The 21,561-nt window shown below is 37.3% G+C and overlaps 1 protein-coding gene across 2 annotated transcripts in view; it reads left to right on the forward strand.

The window, feature by feature from the left end:
* GRID2 (glutamate ionotropic receptor delta type subunit 2) overlaps positions 1-21,561 on the forward strand; it is a 693,323-nt gene that overhangs the window by 453,168 nt on the left and 218,594 nt on the right. For both annotated transcript variants that reach the window (XR_005601815.1, XM_039551427.1), the window contains exon 5: positions 20,488-20,541. Coding sequence is in view for 1 of the 2 variants with exons in the window: in XM_039551427.1 (XP_039407361.1) it covers positions 20,488-20,541 (54 nt within the window). In the remaining variant the exon portion in view is untranslated. The remainder of the gene's footprint in view (positions 1-20,487; positions 20,542-21,561) is intronic.

Genomic DNA, 21,561 nt, shown 5'->3' on the forward strand with positions numbered 1-21,561 from the left:
CAAAGGTATGTCTGTGTATTTCAAAGCAGAATTGTAAACAAGTTCCTTGTAGTTAGTGAGGCAACCTGAAGAGAATTTAGGGACATATTCTTTACTTGAAAAGAAAAAAAAAAAAAAGGGAGAAAATAATCTGTGTCTGAAAAGGTTTCATTCCTGATGTCTGGACAGCTGACTAATGATCACAAAAATTGGATGTATTCTGTTTCTTGTTTCAGCTCTAGAAACTGTGGTATAGAGAAATACATGAAGAAACTCTCACTTATTCCAGATGGACAGACTTATCTATTGCTGGATTCCTGCTTTTGTTACACTCCACTTCTTACAGTGCTATGTGTTCACAGGACAGCAGAAGTTGATGTGACTTTGTATATGGTGTAGATCAATACAGAGAAATCTGTATATACTGGGCTTGTCTGCTCTTCCATTTACTCCCCACCAGTGCAGCCTCTGCAAGCACCTCTTGTGTAGGGAAAGGATATAAAAATCCACTGCAACAAGGAATGATTGCTTAGAAATTGCACACAAAGAGTTCTGTGATCATTTCAAATCTGAATCAGTTTTCATGCCTGTTCGACAAAGTAGGGTGGGAGAGGCACTGTAGGAGAGTCTCTCTCACAGGTGAACAGGGTGGGTTCATGGGCAGGTGGTGTTACCATGACAGAGGAGCCAAGTGGCATCCTCCCCATTCCATAGCTGTCAATTAGCAGCTGGATATGTGTGTGTGAGGAATGATCAAGGACCTTCCGCTGACCACTAAAAATATCTGTTCTCCAGAAATAAAAAACCAAACAACTTGTTACAGGCAAGTTGTGTTGCGTGTCTAAAGCAAAGCACAATAAATCAGTTTTCATAATTGTTTAGTCCAGCAAATAAACTTACATTAAAGCATTTAAATTGTACCTGCTATTATTTAGAAAAGGTTTAGGATTTTTGAGCCACCTAATAGTAGCCGTTCTATTCTTTCCGTGTTTGCCCACTGAACACCAGCTATGTTTGACATAGGATTGGTAATACATGTTGTATGTTAATATGGACTGTGAGCTCTCCAGAATGCACTACAGAATATGGGCATAATTGATTCTTACCCCGAACTGGAGCTATTAATTTCCTAAAACAGTAAAGCCATAATAACATTTTCTGTGTGTATATATTTTGGAGGGGGGGGGATGGAAATGAAGAGAGATAAAGATATGGTTATTGCCTTGACATTTTGGTAATGAGATTTTATGCTGAGCTGGAGTTCAGGAAAAGTACAGCTAGGGAAACTAATAGAAAATATTAAGGAAAAGAGCAAAGGCTGGAAGGTACAAGGGGCATCTTTGAGGTGCCACACAATTATGCTCATCTCCTCTGTTGAGCTTCCCCTGCTTGCCTGTTTCTAACATCAGCTCTGAGGTGGAGGGAGAGCATCACTGCAGTGATTAAAGGCATCTAGCAGTTAGTAATCATCTCTGTAAATATAGAAATATGTGTCACTGTGGACTATCTAACAATACTGTTGTTTATTAACAAACATTGCATGGGAGTACATAATAAATGTAATGGTCCTCCTCCTTTTTAGTTGGTCAGTGTCATAGATATCTCATATCTTGCTTTCTTATCAGCTGTTGCTTTGTTTCTCTTTTCTGTGTCTTCATATTTGATTTTGTTTAGGCTAGCTGAGGGGGCAAGGGCTACTTTTGTTCCCTGTAAAGGAAGAGTTTTCTTCAAAAGCATACAGCTATAAAATTAAGATTAAATAATTATTTATCCTGGGAAAAGATCAGTTTCTCTATATTAGCTAGAAACATAATACTTTGGTTTGTAAAACAAAACACTTCTTCAAACACAGTTTTGCAGGACCATTGTACATATTGCCTGTGAGCAGGTTATGATAACATATTCACATGCTTGTGTCAGCAAACATAATTATCATTAATAGGTTCATTAATATTTAGTTGGGCCATCTTAGGTACTTCTCTATATCTGGATATTTTTGCTCTAATTTTATTTTCCATGAATAATGAACACTACAGATTTTAAAGGGAATGAGGTGTTGAAAAGAATCATAAAGAAACATTTTATTAGAAGAATGGTTGATTGTCTGTTTATTGGACTCATTAGTGTTGTATGAAAGTCATAACTGAGTAAGAAGTAAATAAAAAAACCTATTATCCAAAAAGTTACCGATTTCCTCACCAGCACTATGTACAGTGGCTTAGTCTTGGTTACATTTATGTCATTTTGTATTTGAAATGCAAAATTTCCTCAGTAAGTTATTCATAGCTGACTTTTAGATCTGGTTGTAAAATTTCATTCTTTGTATAAATTAAAAGGAAAAACTGTCTTAATAATGGGAGTGAAATGAGGCTAGCCACTGTGGTTGATGTGCTAATATGCTGGGGGGGGAAAAAAAGTGGAATTAATTTGTCACTATGATAAATTGTTAATTTGAAAGCAAGATGGATTATAGCAGTTCCATATTAACTGTAAATGCTTCACCCTGAGGACTGTGTTTAGCACAGGAACTGATTGAATAGGAAAGATGGAATAACTTCAAGTAAATCAGATCTTAAAGCATCTTGTGCCCAAACCTCTCTTCTCCTTGTGTGTCCCAAGCCCCATTCCATCAGTAATTAACATTCTCAGAAGGAAAAGGTGTAATCTTGATTTATTTTGAAAGATTTGAACTGGTATATTGATACTGTTCTGGGCTCTGATGTGGGACTTCCCACAATCCATGAGTCAGAGAATTTGCTTATTGAATTCAAAGTTCACATCCAGCTTCAACCCTTATCAAAAATGGTTCACAGGGAATATCATATCCGATCTGGAGTCTTAACTGCAGGCTAATTGTGGTGACTGGAAGAAAGCTGCCCTTTTCACTGTAGCACTTATAGGTGATCTGATTTACATAAGTTTTCATGATTTTTTATAGGAAGGTGGGGAGGGGTGATGTTATACCACCATTTGTCTCAGTGCATTGGACCACAGGAATTTGGTGCCTTCTACATGAAACTGGATAAGCTGTGAAAAAGCTCAAAGCTAATGAGCTTTTAAAGTAAAACAAATAATAAACTGACAGGGTCACATGGGGATGTGTATGCCTGGGACTGGGTTTTTTAAAATTATTTATTTATTTTAAATAAGCTCAGTAGAGTCTCACTTTTCTTTGTCAGTATTTGTTACATGCTTTACCTGCCTTAATTACAGAGCTAGAGACACTTTAGGAAATTAATTCATTGTAGTCCCCTCTGTCCTTAGTCATCTGCATTAATAGTTATCTGTGAAGAAAAGTCACAATCACACAAGGAAGGTGATTTCTCAGAATGGGAAAATATCACCGTCACCAAAGCAAGGTCTTTCAAGAGGCCTATCGCACTGAAACTATTTTTTAAAAGATTACTTGAAAAAGTCTTTTTAAGTATCTCTACACCATTATTTCAGAGACACTTGCTTCATTCCCATGAGTAAGTTGTGCTTCTGCCCTAATAAATCACTAATATCATCCTATTATTCTGGAAATTAAGTGAAAGAACTGACAAATAACAGCAATTGGCTGAAAACAGCTTCCACTGCAGGAAGCAGGGCCAGAGGTCCTGAAGCCATAGATAAAAATTTGTTTCTACCTTTAAGATTGAGGAAGCAAATAGAGCTTTAATAGAAGTATTTTCTTGCATCTACTTACAAAAATATTAAGTAAAAAATTAAAAAATAAAAGTTTAATTTTATCTCATTTAAAATCTCACTTTAACAACACATATAAAAAGCTAGGTGCCAAAGACCAATAAGTATAAATTGGCAAAGGGCTGCTAACTTAGCTATTTTTTGAGGGAACAGAAGCTCAGATAGGAAAACATTCGTTTATTGCACCTATTTTACAGCATAGTACTGTGGTAATGATTAAATGAATGTTACACAGCACTCTTCCAAATTATTTAAGGACTAAAGCTAAATCAGTTTATATTGGCTTCATTATCTCACTAGCCAACATAGATCCTTCACTTCTAAGTTTTGGACACTGTCATAAATAATATAAACTCCTTTCACTTGTTTTTTTTGTGCCGCCATGGAAACAACAATTTTTTTTAGTAAATAAAAGCTTCGTAAAATCACCTTTATAAGGGGTGTAATTTGGGACCAAATTTAATACAGTCATGTATCCTTTTTCCATTGTATTTATATCATCATTTTGAGCAAAGAGGAAGGCAGAGGTTTGAAAAAGAAGGTGCAGACTTAAAAAATGTGTGTTCCCTTAGTGAGATTGAAACACAATGCGAAATAAGCCAAGTAGGAGTAAACTGCAAATTCTTCTCTCTCTGAGGTTTTTTGTTGTCTGAGTCTCAGTGCTCTGCAATCAATATCCACAGAATTTTCGTGTCATTTCCTTCCCTTTAGGAGGATGTCTTTTTTACTTCATTTTATAGGTCACATTTCTAACAGCAGATAAATTTTTTGATGTATTATTTCATATCTGTAGTTAGGGGCGCTTGCTGCAGCTACTGAATAATGGTATTTCAATAGTGCTTATAGAGAACAGCTCTTGGCTTCATTGGTGTGTCCATTTAATCCAGAGGCAGCATGGTGACTCTGTGGTCATTTTCCTACTTGTCCTTTTTCTTGCACCTTTCTTCAGGTTCCCCGCATGCTTATACAGCAGAGATGGCAAAATTAGAGCTAATTAATGTGCTTCAGATTATAAAGGAAGCTTTTCAGATTAAAGTGAAGAAAAATGTGCTACAATTGCATCAAATTGGTCACTTTATTATCTGCTTTAGAGCTTTTGTAGGTACATTCTTAGAACAAAACCTGCTCTAATATAAACAGGCCTCAGACACTGTTCAGTCACCATTAATAAGGTTTGAATGTTGCTTAAGTGCTCATATGAACACACCAGCTCAGCTGCACAAGTCTTGGACTGACTCTAGGACCAGAAGCCGATTGAGGACGAAACAGCATTAAAAAATTGTTATAAAAATTCCCTGTTACATTATATTTATTCCATGTAACTGTTGTAGCACCTATCATAATTGCCCCTTTCAGGATTACCTGCTCCTGGAAAGGAAGGTAGAGCCATAAAACCTCCCTCCTCCTACCTGTTTATGATGTTGACAACTTCCTGTGTTTTCCCCTTCTCCCTAGGACGAGAGGAGGAGCATTAAAAAATGTGATCACAATATTTTTACTTATGGATACTTCAGCTTGCCTTTCCAGTGCCTTCATCTGCCAAAACACGTATGCAGTTGCCAAAAAACAAGAAGCATACATGCACAGATTGAACAAAGCTGAGACCTCCTCTGGAGGCTTTTTTTCAACTAGTTGATGTCAAGAGCATTTGTACTTTAAATGCCCTTTGAACAAGTGAAACACGGCTGTGGGGAGCCTCGGTGTGTGTATGAGGGAAAACTACAAATGGAACATAATGAAAAGCCTGCTTCCTCAAAATCAGGTTTTATGCTTAGAATATGAAATATTCCAAGATGACAACACTTATTTTAATTTCATTAGGTGAAGGAGTATCAATTTTCTTTCTTTTCCATGTATCCCTTCTCACATTGAACCAAAGGAGTAGTTCTTGCCATGAAACCTCTAATCCTAGCTACTCTCAGATCAGACTTGGTTTTGGGGTTGGGAGATACGGTACTGTGTATTTAATTCCAACGTTTTTTGTTGCATTTGTTCTCAAAGTAAAGACAAAATTATAGTATTTTCTTTAAAATGTCGAATTATAATCATAAGAACAGTGATAACTTCTTGCTAGAAAAGGTACCCCATTTGTTTGTGCTACTGCTCAGTCATGTGCCAGGATGCCATTGTTAGAAATCAAACAAGTACAGAACTATAGTGATAAAAGCGTCTTTCATTGTCATAAATGTTAAAAAAAACCCAAGCCATCTATTAGCTATTGTAACATAGAACCAGGAAGATTCATATTTTGACAGAAACATGGTCTTGTTCTGCTTTTATTACCTTTTGCCCATGGGAGAGTGAAATTGATGCACATTAAGCAATTTTGATGGCCTCTCTTCCATTTTGGAGACATGTTATCATGTGTAGAGGGTCACGGATCAAAGTTAGAATCTTCTTCAGTAATATGAATTTTCTGTGATGTTTACGAAGAAAATTTTCTCCTTTGGAGGATCCTGTAAAATGCCTGCTTTGGGAAATAAATTTAAGGGCTGGATTATAACTCATGTAGAGGACATTTTCACATGTACAGAGATAGATCCCTGGTCTCTCAGGAAAAGCTGACAGTGTATAGGATAAGACATGGTAGATGAAACAAATAGGAATAAATTTGTGGTGCATGCATATATATATAAACCAACTGTGTGTTGTGGGACAAGGGGAAAACAAGCTCATTTTATTTCATTTTCAGATAGCTGTGTTTTGTAGCCTATGTTACCAGCATCAGACACTGCAGTAATGAAGGTTTTTAATATGTTTGCAGGATGCCAGTGCAGAAAATGATCTGAACATGAATTTCTCATGATTCCTTAGAGTTCTTGTCTGTCACACTGAGCTTTAATTCAAAACTGTCTCTCACGAACATTAACACAAAACTATAGAAATCCCTTCCTTTGTCTTCTCTGAGTTTCTGATTGATTGCAGATGAGAGTTTACTTTTTTACATTTTTAAAATAATTCTCTTGACTCCTCTTGACAAAATTCTTAGTGTGCACATAAGAAGTGCCATGAAAAGATGTGATACAAAGACACTGCCTATCCAAGTGGCAAGAAGTGGAACAAAATGCATCACAATATCCCTAACAATTTTTGCTGTGACAGCCAGATGGTTTCCTACTCAGGAAGGGGCCAACCAGCAAGATTGAAAAGACATAGGAGAGAAATACTCAAGAAAAGCAGTTAAATATCCACCAATGGCTCTGTTGGTGCATTTCTGCTCTCCCTCTGAAATGTTTTTTCCTCATCCTGATGATGCTTTGAGGATGGAGATCAAATGTGGCATTGACAGATGAGAAAACATGGTGGCTCCAGGCAGAGACCGGCGGCTGACGAGGACATAAGTGCCCATCCCCACAGTAGGCAGTGCCATATATGAAGCACAGAGGGAGTGCAGCTTGGCCCTAAAAGCAGCTGTAGGAATGCAGTCAGGTGCAAGTATTTAGCAGTGTTTAAGCAGTTGTGTTTAATTGTGTGGCAGTGTGCAGTGATCACCTTCCCTTCTTGCTTGCAGGTGTGAGGTTTCTGGCTGGGGTATGTGGGACGAGCTCTACCCCTTCCTGTCCCTGACTTAGCTTTGGAAATGGCTCAAGAAGTCATCTGTCATTTGACACAGCTCTACTGAGCTGTGCCAGCCTGTCTGTCTCAGGTAAACTGGGATTTGACTGAACTTCAGATGGGCCATAATTATGTTCATGCATTAAGAATTTTGCTTAGGTCATCATGACAGATGTGTATTTCTCCTCTCTGCTGCATAATAGAGCAAAAACCTACCTTCTTATATTGTTATAACCTTTTTTCTTTTTGCCATTCTTCCTTTTTATTTATTTTTATTCTTCTATCTGGATAAGCTTTGTACTTTGTATACATGGGGGCCCACAGAGGACTTCTGATGTACTTGCTTCCAGCTGAAAGTGCAGCCTTATAGCCAACTTGTTTTTCCTATCAATCAGTCTGGAGAGAATAGTGCTCTATCTTGTTGATCATTCTTGTGTAAAGCTCATGTATCACTTCAAGGATTGTCTGGATATTGGTTCTGTCAGTTTGCTTCTATCACCATCAAAAAGCAAAGACCATGTGCTCATAATATTAATAGTCTGAATAGGAGAGATATATCACCGTTCTGGTTCAGGTTAGTCAAAAAGATGATTGAAAGAATGCTACAAAAATGCAGTGCTTAAAGGTAAAAAGCTGTTTGACAGTACCTGGGGGAAAAAGAAATGTGTTGCTAGAAAATTTATGACACTCTGTAATGTGTCTTTCATAATTTACATCAAGGTACCTGTGCCAGTAATCTCTTATACATATGACTTATTTTCCTCACATGAGTCATTTCATCAGCTGAGTAATCACATCGACTTTAGAGGAATTGTTATCATGAGAATGAATCAATTAACTGCTGTTTATCTATCTAAACTAAAAAACAAAAGGCAATTACAATTATGAGTTTGGCTTGTTTTCCATTAAAAAAAATAAAGTTGTAATAAGGGCTTAGGTAGAATGGTCTTCAACACTTCTTTTCACGAAAGTTAAAAAGGCCTTCATTTTTCTATATAGCTGATTTTGCTAAGGCTATAGTTGCTTTCACAAACTTAAAGTGCAGAACTAATTGTATTTTTAACAAAGTGCATTCTGTTTTTCCTTTTCTGGGATGTGTAAACCCTCTTAAAGTTCTTCCACTCTTTTTACTTTCCTCCAATTTGTTTTTAAAAGATGATAGCAAGGATCTAATTTAAGCCTCTTTGTTCAGTAAGCCAAAAGAAATGGGCAACTCTTCCACAATGAAAATTTGAGAAACAATTCTTAGCAGCTTAATCCCTATAAATTATTGAAGAACTGCACAGAAAGGCTCCAATTATGCTGTGTGTGTTAAATGCTTCTAGTTTTCTGGTTTTTTATGATTGCAACTTTTGCCTCTCCTGCAATTCCTCTGTGTTTCGTTTCTGATGATAAACCAGAATTGGGTTAGAATAACCATCCTAGACAGCTAGAAAGTTTTATCTTTTTCTGTAATTGAACACATATTGGCTTCTGATGCTATTCTTTCACTGATAAAGTTCTTTTCAATCTGTTAGCATCCGTCCCATTTTAGAGAGGATCCGATGTCCCAGCTGCAGTTGCATTTCAGGTGTGCTTGAGCTTGTAATTTTGGCATGTTTATATCTCCAGTGTCTGTGGAGTAGATGCTGCTCGGACTCCGTGGATCCAGATGCAATTACTGTGTGGAACCAGCTTTTAAACCAGCATCCAACAAGGATGAAAAACATAGAGATTTTCTATCTTTCTAGAGCTGGAATATAATTTAATCTATATCAGTTTCTGCTGAGTTATCATATTTCTGTTAGCTTAACCATTAGCAGCTACAGAAATGCGGTAATACAGAGAGTACTTTATATTCACCTTGAAGATTAGTTTTTAATAACCTTCAGTGACATATATGAAGGAATTCAGATTGAAGGTCTGCGAACAGGTATCTGGCAAGCAGTATTTTGTTGAAAAGATGAATATCATCTGTGTAACATGGTTGATGTCAGGATAGACATTGCTTATCAAAAAGATTTTTATGGTGATATTAAAAATCTTTAAATTATTGCCAAGGTTCATGTAGTTGACTGGCTGAACTACTCCCAGAAGTAACAGCCAAATTTCCCAAAAGCTAGAGGTACTTTATTAGGAAAATTTAGAACCATAATGAGAAAATGCTGCTGTTTTGATCCATGTCCTCTTTAAGACTCAACGAGTCCTTGTGCAGATCTTCTGGGCCTGCAATGCCTTTGGAGCTTTAGTAAGAGTGATCCATTTTGTTCATATCCTGTGAAGCACAGAAGAAAAAATGGCCACTGGGCTTTGCAATCTGGTGATAAGAATGTTTTCAATATGTTTAGAACAGATTTTGTCTTTGTACATATACTGTTGAGAGGATGTTTTTCATAGGGAGCTTCAAGCCCGCAGCCGATCAGAACTCTATTAAACTGCTCCTGATTCTTGAACTCTAATACCATAAAAAATGCTTTCAGCCTGTGTGCTTGGAGAGGTGCTGAATGCTAAGTTTATGAGCAAGTCAGAAATGGGGGCTATCTCGCTTGAACCTCTGCCACTGTTGTTCTCTACAGATATGTGAAATGACACGAGAGGCACCACCATGAAGCTGAAGAGCAAAAAGAGCTGATGGCTTTAGCGATATTTTGTCACTTGAACAGTGACCTTTGTTAATAATGCCTGTGATAGGAAAATGAAATACTTTCTGTTTCAGTAATGCCAGTCTGATGTTTGGCAAAAATTGCTTTTAAGGCAGACAGCAAAGAAAAAAGAGCAACACTTAAATTCTGTAGTGTATGAAGTTTAACATTTTCCCTGATATGCAGTCAGACTAAATCTTGAGTTTGCTAACAGATGCAAAAGGAGTTGAAACCACATTTCCGTATCACTAATAAAATAAACAACACACTGCCAGCATAATCAGGGCTGGATTTTCAAGGCATTCAACTTGTATTTAAAAACTTGATTGGAATGGGCAAGTTTTCAAAGGCACTCAGCATCCTGCAGCCCCTGTTGGGGAAAATCTGAGTAATTTACAGATGCTGAGCAATTCAGAGGGTCTGGCCCTAAAACGTTCATGTGCTATTCTTGGGAAAAAAAGAGGAAAAGGTGAACTAACCCTTGTGTTTTCAGTTTGAAGAGATAAATTCTATATGTACGTTTAATAGTTCTTAAATTCCTTCAAACCTTTAAAAACAACAGCACCCACACTTACTATCAAAAAACAATCAAAAAAATGGGCAAAACTGACTAGTTTAAATTTAATTTGTATTTTTAGTTTTATTAATTTGGAGTGCTGGTACCTGAGTTGGACAGGAAGCTTTTTTGTGGAAAATGGCTGTTATTTAGAAAACTGGTGGTTTGTATTTGGTTTTTCTGTTTGCAGGCTTTTAAGCAATAGCACCCTAAAAGTATTTGTTCACACTACCAAATAGCCCTCTGAATCAGGCACCCTATTCTGCTATTGCTGTTCTCCACTTCAAGACTTTTTTTCCTCAAGGCCCATACCTTTTACCCTCTCTCTGACAGTGACTTCCATCCTAATTTCATATTCTTTTAATTTAAACTGGTGTAAAGAAAGAGTAACTGTACTACAATCTATGGAAGTAAAATCAACTATATAAAATCAACTATGGATGAGAAGGGAAAGGTTATTTAAAATACACCCTTTACATGATTCTTTTAAAAGTTTTACTTGAATCAATTTTTCTTTTGCTGAGTTCAGTCAACCCATAATAATCCACACTGGAAGGGAATCTTGTGCCTCTCAGGTGTATTTTTCTTCAGTCTTAACTGTTCACTGGCTTACTAAAGTGGTAACTTTGGTTAATCTCAGTTAGAAACACTAATGAATAGAAACACTATGTATATGTTTAAAGAGGAAGCAAATATGAAGTTGCATACTTTTATATGAGCTAACAAAGTATCATACATTGAAATTAGGACAGATACCATTTTATCATCTGTGGTTTTTTGTAGTCTCCAAAGCTCTCTTCACTAGCAGCCTAACTACCTAAGGCAGACATTAAGAATGATCCATTTTCTAACTGGCATTCCTTTTTCCTCTACAAGTTAAAGCATCGAGTTAGACTGTTTGTCTGAACTTCTCATGTCACATTAACAATTTGAAAGCTTTTTTTCTTATTAATAATGCTTGGAATATAGATGCTGCCTATAAGGTCTGCAGCAGGTTAAAATTAGGAACTGAACCTTTTATTCTGCTTAGAAAAATAATTTACATCTGCAGATGGAGTAAGTGTAAGTCTGTGACAAAGCTTTGTTATTCCCTGACTTTGTGGAGAGATTCTGGCCTTGGTGAAGGCAGTTGCAAAGGCATCAAAATCAGCAAGGCAATTATTTTCCATCTTTTGGAGGACTTGTCAACAGCCCTCAATCTAGGTGAGTTCACTAAAAGGGTAGCTCCAGAGTATGTCTGCATGTAGGAGATGGTGAGGTGTTTGAAACAAACACCACACCTGGGAGAAGTTTCTGACTCCAGCTCTTAATCCATAATGACAAGGAAATTTTGATACTTTAGCATAGATTTAGGCTTCTTATGCTTGGTTCTTCACCTTCAAAGGTGATGACAACCACTTTGATTCAAAGCCCCTGTCCAACACAAATACTCAAGTTTTTTGCTTTGATTTCCAAATAGAATTCAGCTTTAAAAAAAATAGAAATAACAGATAAAGAACAAGAGATCTTCAGGGATCAATTTAGTACTATCACTATAAATAAAATCTAGTTCTTAACAAGAAAGACAGGTACAGGCAACCACTCAACAGTCATGAATCTGAATTTCTGCATTTCCATGATGGTTTGAGTCACTTTTTCACTTTCAAATAAATAGTTTCTAGGTGGAAGGTACATTACTGTTCATTAAGAATACTATTATTCTGCTTTCTTGCAACTGTCTTGCAGTGCAGATGGGAGAATGTGCTCATGGGTTTGAGTTAAAGCAAAGCAGTTTCAGAACTTGTGAAAAAAATCTGTGGTGGTTTGTTTTGGGTTTTTTTTTCTAGAGTGGATATTACAAACATTTTTCAGAAGGATAATAGGAATATAAATCAAGGCATAAATTTGGAAGTAAGAAAACCAACTGTAAGAATAAAATAATCCTTAAAATGAAATATATATAAATTGCTCATAGTTATTTTATTCTAAACCTACAGTCTACAGGCTGACCTCAGGAAGATGCATAGATTTAGACACCTATAAAATAAATGTTATTAGCTTTTCTCAATGATTAAGGAAATGAATCATTTAAAATGGCCACTTCTACCAGACGGAATGTGTTTTTATTTTGTGCTCTCAGTACAAGCCTGTGGTCAAACTCACTGAAGTATTAATGCTGTCTTTATTTACTTTTATTGAATATTTAATTGTTTTCTTTTCTTTAGCATGGGGCTGATTTCTCTACTTCAACAGCCTCCATCTCTTAAAATCTTAGGACAGCAGATACAAAGTGTTCCCTGAAGGTTGATTCATTTCAGATGTAGTTATGATGGCAAGCCAAGTCAATATAAAACTAATTATTCAGTGGAATAGCCCAATACCTTTAGTTTAAAAGTATCATACTTTGAAATAAATCTGAAAAAATGGAAAACTGATCAAGTGCTTCAACTATTTATTTCTTTTTAAAAGAAATGCATTTTCATGAGAGGAGCAAATGAAGAAAATGAAGCCATATCACCCATCCTTAGGAGGACACTAGAAGACAATTTCTCCCTGCCTCCCCAAAGTGCTTTGGAAGCTTGCTTTCTAATCCTTGGTAAATGTCTCTCAGGTTTCACCCAAAGTTTTTTTTTATGTCTTTTTTTTTTTCCTGAGAAGGAACATCAGGGAAAGGAATTCCAAAAAGAGGTGACTGTCCAGAAGAATGAAAATAAGTATTGCCATGTGTGGTTTGGTTTTTTCCCTGTCTCAAGAGTAGAAATGGGTAGAGATTAAAATTAAATTACAAAAATATTGCCTTTGGTGAAGAGAGATTTTTATGAGCTTTAGTTTCTGGTGTGTAAGAATGAGCTTTATAAATCAACAACTGATTTCCCTACTGAGAAGATCAAAGGATAAAAGTGGGGACACAGAAAGAAGTTGCTGTGGCACCAGCAGGAAGAAATGGTGGCAGTAGCCTGATAAAATTGTGGTGGTTAGATGAACTAGGAACTAGAAGGAAAAAAAGTAAAAATAAACAAGCAAACAAACCTGAGGATCTCCATGAACAAGTCCTGCAGTGTTTAACATAGTACAACACACTAAGTAGTACAGCTCCACACTTTCACCTTTCCAAACTTCAGATCAGTTAAGGTAGTCTTCAGTTTATTCCTTAACTTTCTTAGTACTACCTGGACATTAGCTATTTAATAGTCTTTAGCGTTCATATTTTGCTTTAAATACCAGTCCTTGAGGAGCCATCTATACTATTGGAGACTGCTCTGGGTGCTGAAACTAGTCAAATCACATGTCTTTAATTAGAGGTCATGTTAAGGAATGACCTCTGACTTCTTTTGTTTGATTGGTTGTTGCTTTTTCTTGGTTGTCCTTTTCTTGGAGAGGAGCATTGAGGTTGAAGGGGGGAGGAAGGTTGAATTGGAGGGGCTTCCTCTCTCATGTGTTTTCTGGAAGCCTGTTTTTTATCATATCTTAATAATCAGCAAATTGCTATACCCCTGAGGGAGAAAATTAGGTTAAGACATGTTCACCTGTAAAAGAGCAGTGGTGACTCCAAGAGGCTGGCCTGTGAAAAGACATAGACAGCAAATCTAGAGGTATCGGATGGAAGAATTTTATCCATCTTCTGGTTGGAAGAGTGCAGTTCAGATCGCCAAACCTCATAAATTGGATATATTATAAGCAGACAGTGTTTGGGAAAGGTTAACAGGAAGTTGGTGTCTCAGCTCAGCTCTTGGGAAACTAACTTTCTAAATCACTTCCTGAATTATTCCAATATCAGCCATTCCCAGAGCTATGGGCTAGATAATGCCATCTGTTGGCTTTTGTGAAAAAAACTCAAACAGAAAGTGTGCTTTGCTCTGTGGTGGTCCAGTAGAAAGAGATTCACAGTCAATACTGCAGCTCCTGGTGGAGCAGAAAGTCAACAGGAGGGCAAGCTCTAGCTTGAGACACTTCCCTTCAGCATTTTGAGAAACGAGTCATGGCCTCTGGGTGCCTTGTCACAGACCAGTCCCAGCTGTAGCACAGGTAAAACAGGAGCCCAGGAGCTCTCCTCTGTGTTGCAAAGAGGAGATACTTGAGCTGGCCTGATCCTGCAAGGATTTTTCATACATGCAACATTACCGCTCGCTTAGGTGTTTGCAAGGCTTGTCTGACTAGCTGCATATGCGTGGAGCTGAATTTTGAAAATCCAGAATGGTCTTCCTGTTTCCTTTGTAAGGGTTCTGAGCTGTATCTTTGTTTTTGCCCACACTTTTCGGCCCATATCTATAAGAAAGAAGCGATGTAGATAATTTTTGATGTCATTTTCCATTAAATGACTTCTCCTTTTTTGTCAAGAAGCCTTTTTTTTTTCTTTCTTGCTTACTACTGCACATGGAAAAAGCCTGCATGCTGGCACTACAACTGCTTTATTTGCTTTAGATTGTCTTGCATTTAGGCCATTTGAAGGTTTGAGTGTGAACAATAGAAATAGTTATGATAAATTGTCAAGCTCTTCCAAAGATTCAGAAGTTCTGGAGTTACTGCCAATGACAGATGATTTGTCCTTGCTCATCACTTGTCATCTTGGCAGCGGTTTTATGCTCTCTGCTAAATCTCCCTCAGTGTGTAGTTGAATTCTTTAGAAAAAGAAAATTAGTTTCTGTTTCATCCACGTTCGTGCTCATCAGTTCAATAGCACCCGTGTTTCACTAAGTGGAACACCTTCCTCATGAAGCATAAGTTTGATTTATTTTAATAGGGTGTTAGGAGAACTGCTGGAGTTTGACATGAACACATTTCTGAAGTTACAAAGATGGTAAGAATGATCTTTTGTATCTATTGCTGTGGATTTCTATGACTGTGCATGAATGGTGCTGCATACTTGACAGGCTGTATCCTTCGCTGCAGGATTTATGCAACTAATGACAATGTTTTCAAATGCTCGAGTGTGAACTCTCTGTGTCTGAGAAAAGGCTGAGTGGGTAGATAGTGATTTTTTTTCCCAGTTTTTCCACAATTTCATAAGGTCTCTTTCAGAACTGGCCTGCTAACTGGCGTGCTTGGAATCTTAGTAATGGAGAATTATGTGATATGGCATTATAAATAATTGAATACCAACAGTCTATAGATGAAAAAATGCTGAATTCAGAAAATAGTTTTCTGAAGGAGTTGGTTAATAGGCTGTCCTCTGCTAGTCCTCTGACACTGATTTAGTTGTCTGAGACAGGAAAGGGTCAGTGGCTATGGGCATTAGACTGAAACCCCAGTTCACCCCGGAGTTCTACTTACAAATGTTCCTGCACAGTGGAGGTCCTCAATGGCATAGTAGAAATGGAACCCCAGAAGCACAAAATGCTTTTTTTGGGAGGGATTCTTTCAAATATTTCCCCTTTCAGTAAATAAATACAGTCTGAACTGCAGAACAGTCAGCACAGAATTAATAAGTTCTGCTTCCTCTAGCTACAGGTAGTCCCATTCATCACAGTTAAGAAAGCAACTTGTATTTAGAAGCACAAAGGCAGCTGTCTTGGGTTAGACCAAAGACTATTTCAGTGCCTTACTGCTCCAAAGGTGGTTTGAATGCCTAAAGGAACAGTAAGAACTGTGTAGGGATACATGATACTGACTCCTAATGCTCTCCCAGCTCGCAGCTCTGCTTAGCTTCAGAGAGCTTTTTGCATTGACCTATAGCTTTATATGTTTATTAACCCACAGCTTGTATGATTTCCCCTAGAGGATGTGTGAAATGAGAACTTATCAAATAGGTACATGTTTTCTTTGCTTTGGAAAGTGTCAGCTTTCCTCCATTTAATATCTGTGTAGAATTTTGGTGTTCAGCCCTCATTATGAATGCACACTCTAGTTTTTCTCAGTTTTTGCTTAAGAAGTGAGCTTCATAAACCACAGGTTCACCTGCCCTCTGTCTTGTATGGAAATTTCCAATCTGTCCCTTACCTTTTGGGAGGGAACAGTGCTGCTTCCTGTCACAGAGCCAGTGGATGAATCTGAAACTTGCATTGTATTCAAATGCTTGAGGTCTTGAATCCCCAACCCCCACACACCCCAATCAAGTTGTTATATTGCTTCTAAAATAGAGGATTTCAGATTTCTTTTTCATTACTGCCCTTATGTGCTTGCAAGCATTATTCTCTACATTCATTTTTCCCTGGCACAGAACACAAGTTCATGCCAGCTCACTTGATATGCATGCAGATATGAATTTCAACAAGAAAAAGATATCACTCAGATAACAAATACCTGTTTTACCATTCTGAGCATATTAGGCATAGAAACCTGCTGTACAACTGCCTCAAATACTTCTGATGAAGCTGAGCTTTATGTACTTTTTAGGTTATGGTCAATTTTAAGCAGACCCAGGCGTGGTCTTTTTGGGTTTTTTTCACTTTAGTCTTACTTGTTATCATCCCTTCTAAGAGAAAATGCCATGGCTTTTTAAAGTAAAGAGAATGGTAAACTCAGTAGATAGACAAGGACATTCTGGAACAATGTGTCATGGCTGTAAAGGCCTGCTGTGTGCAAGTAATGACTGCTGTACTGATGAATAATCTAGGTTGTGTTGATGCTGAATTTAGACGGTTTTGGGGGTTTAACTGATTTATTATAGTCTTGTGCTTGTAAACTAGTGCTTAATAGCTGCTGATAATCTTCTGACTGTAAGTTTATGCATATGACTACTCTTAGCATTTGAAGAAAACTTTAGGATTGGGCAACTTTTTCTCTCAAGCATCAAAACTGAAGGTTTACATAGCATTGCATTTATTTATTTTCTGTAAAACAGTGCATGTGCTGGTGCATTCATCTACGCTGAAAAACATAAGGAGCATAATATTTGGAAAATATGGGAAGGCTATTAATGATGATGATAACATTATCGTGTCCTGCAATTCTTACAGACAGAATGTGCACTGCCAACTTTAAAGTCAATTAAATGGACAATAAAGGCCATGCTGGCAGAAGACATGTTAAGAAGGGGGAGACTGAGATGCAGCATTTTGATGCTGCTGGAATGAACAGCTCTTTTGTGAGAGATAAGACTGAATGACCCAAGGACAAAAATATGGCCTTGAAATCCCAGCCCTAGTGTTGAGTCCCACTTCAGATGTAAATTTATATTAAAAATCTAGCAACTTTCTCAGGGCATCATCAGTCATCTTTTTAAGCAAGTGTCAATACTAGAACAGGCTTTGGGTAGATGTGCTAAGGAACATGCCAAAAAGCAGCTTCTAGCTGACTGAAAGGTAAAGTGAATTTTTAAATCAGGGGCTATTTGCAGCTCATCTAAACTTGGAATGTATTAGTTTGAGTGTCTCTGAGTGTGCTACAAGTTCATCTCCATTTGACATATGCTTTTTGAAAATGCTTTTAATATTAAGTAGATTCATGAGTGCATAAACTTTAATGGATAAAACATGATCTTTCTGCTGAGGAGTTTCAGCTGTAACTAAAAAATGGGTTATTTCATCTTGTTATTTGCAAATTATGAATAAATCTGTCACAGGTACCCTGAGCTGTTTGAAATAACAGTGACTTGTGAGACCACTCAGCTTCTTCCAGTGCCTCGCTTAAGTGGTCTGTGAGCTTTACATAACAAAACCAGTGACACTTAGGACCATATTTAATTAAAAAGATCTTCTCTGATTGAAATCTGAGAATCTGGGCAAAGTAGATACTCCAAACCAAATATTTATTATGAAACTAAATGAACTGAAACAAAAGTTTTAATGGGAAATACAATGCATTAAAATCTGATCAGCTGAAGTTTCGGGCACAAAGAAGTTATCCGGCCCACTTGTAACACATTAATAAAAAGTGAACAGAAAATGTGAATTTTCATTTTGTGGATTCCTTGAATCTGAATTTTCGGTTGACTGCCACTTGGAAGCAGAGAAAGAGCTTAGGAGCCCTTTGTGGAACACAGTTATTGTAATTTTCCTACCACAACTGGGAGACTTGACTCAAGGGTGTCACTCTGGCAGATTGCCTTGGAGCCACACGAACCTTATGAGACCTCATCTCCAGCAGAGCAGTTACAGCAGGGCAGACGTTCCCGGAAGGACATCCCAGAGCCAAAAGTTAGGAAGGACAAGGTTGCTAGGACCCTGACAAGAAATCAGAAAATATGTCAACTGTGCTGCCTTTTTGTTCTCTGTTTTTGTATTTAATTCTGCCTGCTTTCAGCAGGACTGTATGTAGATTGACTAGCAGAATTGTTTCTGCTTTAGTAAGGCTTTGATTTGTTCTGTTTTATGGAAAATTTAAATGACAGGTTATGTTGTAAATGGGATAAACTTTCTGTCCTTTGGAAGTTTATGTAAGGAGGAAATGCTCCATTGTGAACTTTGTTACTATTCTGTCCTCTTTTGACCTTTTTTTGGTTCCTGGGTGTGTTTGTGTTCCAACTGGTTTGTTATGAGCAATCTGATCAGAGCAGCCGTGCTCCTATTCAAGCATCCTGGCTCAGTCTGTTGTGCTGCCTCCTATCACAGTTACTCAGTTTCTGTCCTATTCTTTTATATGTGCTGTGGGAACCCCTGCACTGAAGAATGCAGGAAAATGTGAAAGCAACACAAGAAAATATCATGTTGTTGTTAAGTACCGTACTCCACATAAAGAAAGGACCCTAATTCCTTTGCTAATTCCTAATGCTAATGATATTGAAATTTTCCAGAACCACATTAGCAGCTATGGCTTTCACTCCCCTACATTTCTGATCGGTGCTGTGAGAGTTTCAAATAAGAAATCAGTCATATACCGCTGCTCTTGCTTTCCCCTCTCCCAAGTCTCTCCAAATCACAATTTCCACTCTTGCCTGTCATTCTGCTAAACAAGCAGTGACCCCAATTCTAATAGCCTCTGAATTAATAATGAGGGTTATCAGTTTGAGTTTTTTTGATGCTCTTAAGATTTGTGACCAGTTAAATTGTTCTCCTTTGGACATAGCACAGTATAATTTGCCACCATCCTTGGCAAGTGCTGTTTCTGTTGGTCATCATTAAAAGCCAATGGTCCAAGTAATAAGAGCCCAGCACCAGACATCTAATTGAACATTTAAACACTGTCAGTTCCAAGATTTGTTTCTGTTTTTCTTTGGTTTTTTTTCTTTGTGTTTTTTTTAAGGGGGTATTCAATACATTTTTAAGTATCCAGTAGTTTTGAGTTATGACGCAAGATGATCATGGTAACTATAGAAAAGAAATTAATTTTTTTTTAAACTATTTGCATGTTAATCCTAATTCAATTTCAATTAGAAAAAATAATTTAAGGTGTCCAGCCTTTTCCAGAGTTTGTTTCTGGCCTCTCTTTTGTTGATGATTTCTTTCCTACCTAATGAAAGCAGAACAAGTGTATTTTTATCCTCTTCATTTGCGCTGTGAAGTTGATTCAAAAGTGACTTGCCACAAAAGTGTAGTGGATTCAAGGAGGGAAAGGATTGAGTGAAAGATGAGTTAGGAAGCACATGTTCAGTCCAGCATGAAAGCAGGTCCTAGAAAAATTTTCAACAAGGGAAAGGAGAAGATGTATGAGAGGAGGATGAGAGGCCTTCTGTGCAAGGAACATGAGACAGGCTATAATTCATCATCCCTGTGATAGCCCTCTTTCTCAGGAGAATCCTTTCCTTCCTGCTCTTTGCACTTCTATGAACTCCAGCATTTGTTGTGTGGGTTTTTTTGGTTTGGGTTTGTTTCTTTTTTCTTTTATTCAGAGGCTTTCAGCGTAGATATACACTGGAAAGGCCTTAGAAGCAAGAAATACAGAAATGTGACAAAAGTTACTTGATATTCATTTTCTGCCTTCCTCTCTGTTGCTTCCTCTCAATGCACAATGTGCTAAGGCAAAAGTGTGTTCATTTCTCTCCTCAGTCAGCTGAAACATATTCTTTCCTGTGATTCTGGCAATGAAATGTATTTTCCAAGTTTAATTGGCAAGTCAAACAAAACCACAAATGCTTCTGCAGAATAGTGCTAAAGGTTCTCTATCCTCAGTTCAACAGCAAAAGTCCTAGAGAGCATGTGCTTTGGTTTTTGTCATTTGCAGAGAGCATCTATTTAATTTTTTTCTGGCTTTCACAAGCAAGCTGACTGATAGCTGGTTTGTTCTCTATTTCAGGTCGTGGAGACTAATTTGGTTGCTTTTGACTGTCACTGGATCATTATAAATGAGGTAACTGTCAAGTGAACGTTGTTGTGAACCATGAATCCTGTTTTCAGGCTTACTGACAATATTCATGCTGATTCTCACTTTGCCAACAGGAAGCAATAGCTATGACAAAGTTCAAGCACACTGAGGGAGTAGATGTTGTTTAATAAAAGTAGAATGACAGGTTCTTGGACTTTGCTGTTTTGTCTTGCCTGTTTTAAATGGAAGTCCTTGTATGAACAAATGGAAAATAAAATGAAAAAACCCCTTTATTTCTGAGTATTTTGAGATTTCACAACTGAGCTGGCTGTGTTCACAGGATCTTTTAAAGGCCCTTTTTAAATATGTGATCTTATGTAGTGGAGTCCTTGCATTTTTTTTTATATTTTAGTATTTTTTTTTAATAATCAAAGTAATAATAATAAAATCCCATATTTTCCATCCCTTTATGAATTCTCCAAATGTTCCGTCATGGTTGATATCCAGACCTGTTGAGATTAGTTGGGAGGCTTTTTGGTAGACTTCTGGATTAGGTAACATATGAATGTTCATAAAGAGAAAAAAGAAAATTAAATTGAGATCCTGCTTTTACACTGTGAAATAAGTTCTTCCATGAAAGCTTGTTAGTTAAAATATGACAAGTCAATATGTGAAGTAGTTTTGTATACGAAACATTGAAAAATGCAGTTCAGGTTTTTTGTTTTTATGAAAAATAATTTAGTTATAGGATATCTGGATTCCCATAGTAGATAACTATCTCCTAACGTGTTAATCATTCAACTCCTGTATATTCTCAGGATAAAAGATTGCTTGGAGATGTTGCATGTAAATTCCATGTTCTGCTATCTGGATTTACTGTACACTTCTGTTTCCATACTTAATTACTGCATTTTCATTAGTATGCTGGGCTAAACCAGTGGATTTTTAGCCAGTTTTCTTTGGAGAAAAACATGTCTCAGGAAATGCTGTGAAGACAAACCAGGTCCAGCATAACCATTAGTGTGGGCCCTGCCTTGCTCCTGACCGGTGCTGTGTGTGTTTTCC

The sequence above is a fragment of the Corvus cornix genome, chromosome 4 (genome assembly GCF_000738735.6).
Source record: "Corvus cornix cornix isolate S_Up_H32 chromosome 4, ASM73873v5, whole genome shotgun sequence".
In the NCBI taxonomy this organism is placed as follows: domain Eukaryota; kingdom Metazoa; phylum Chordata; class Aves; order Passeriformes; family Corvidae; genus Corvus; species Corvus cornix.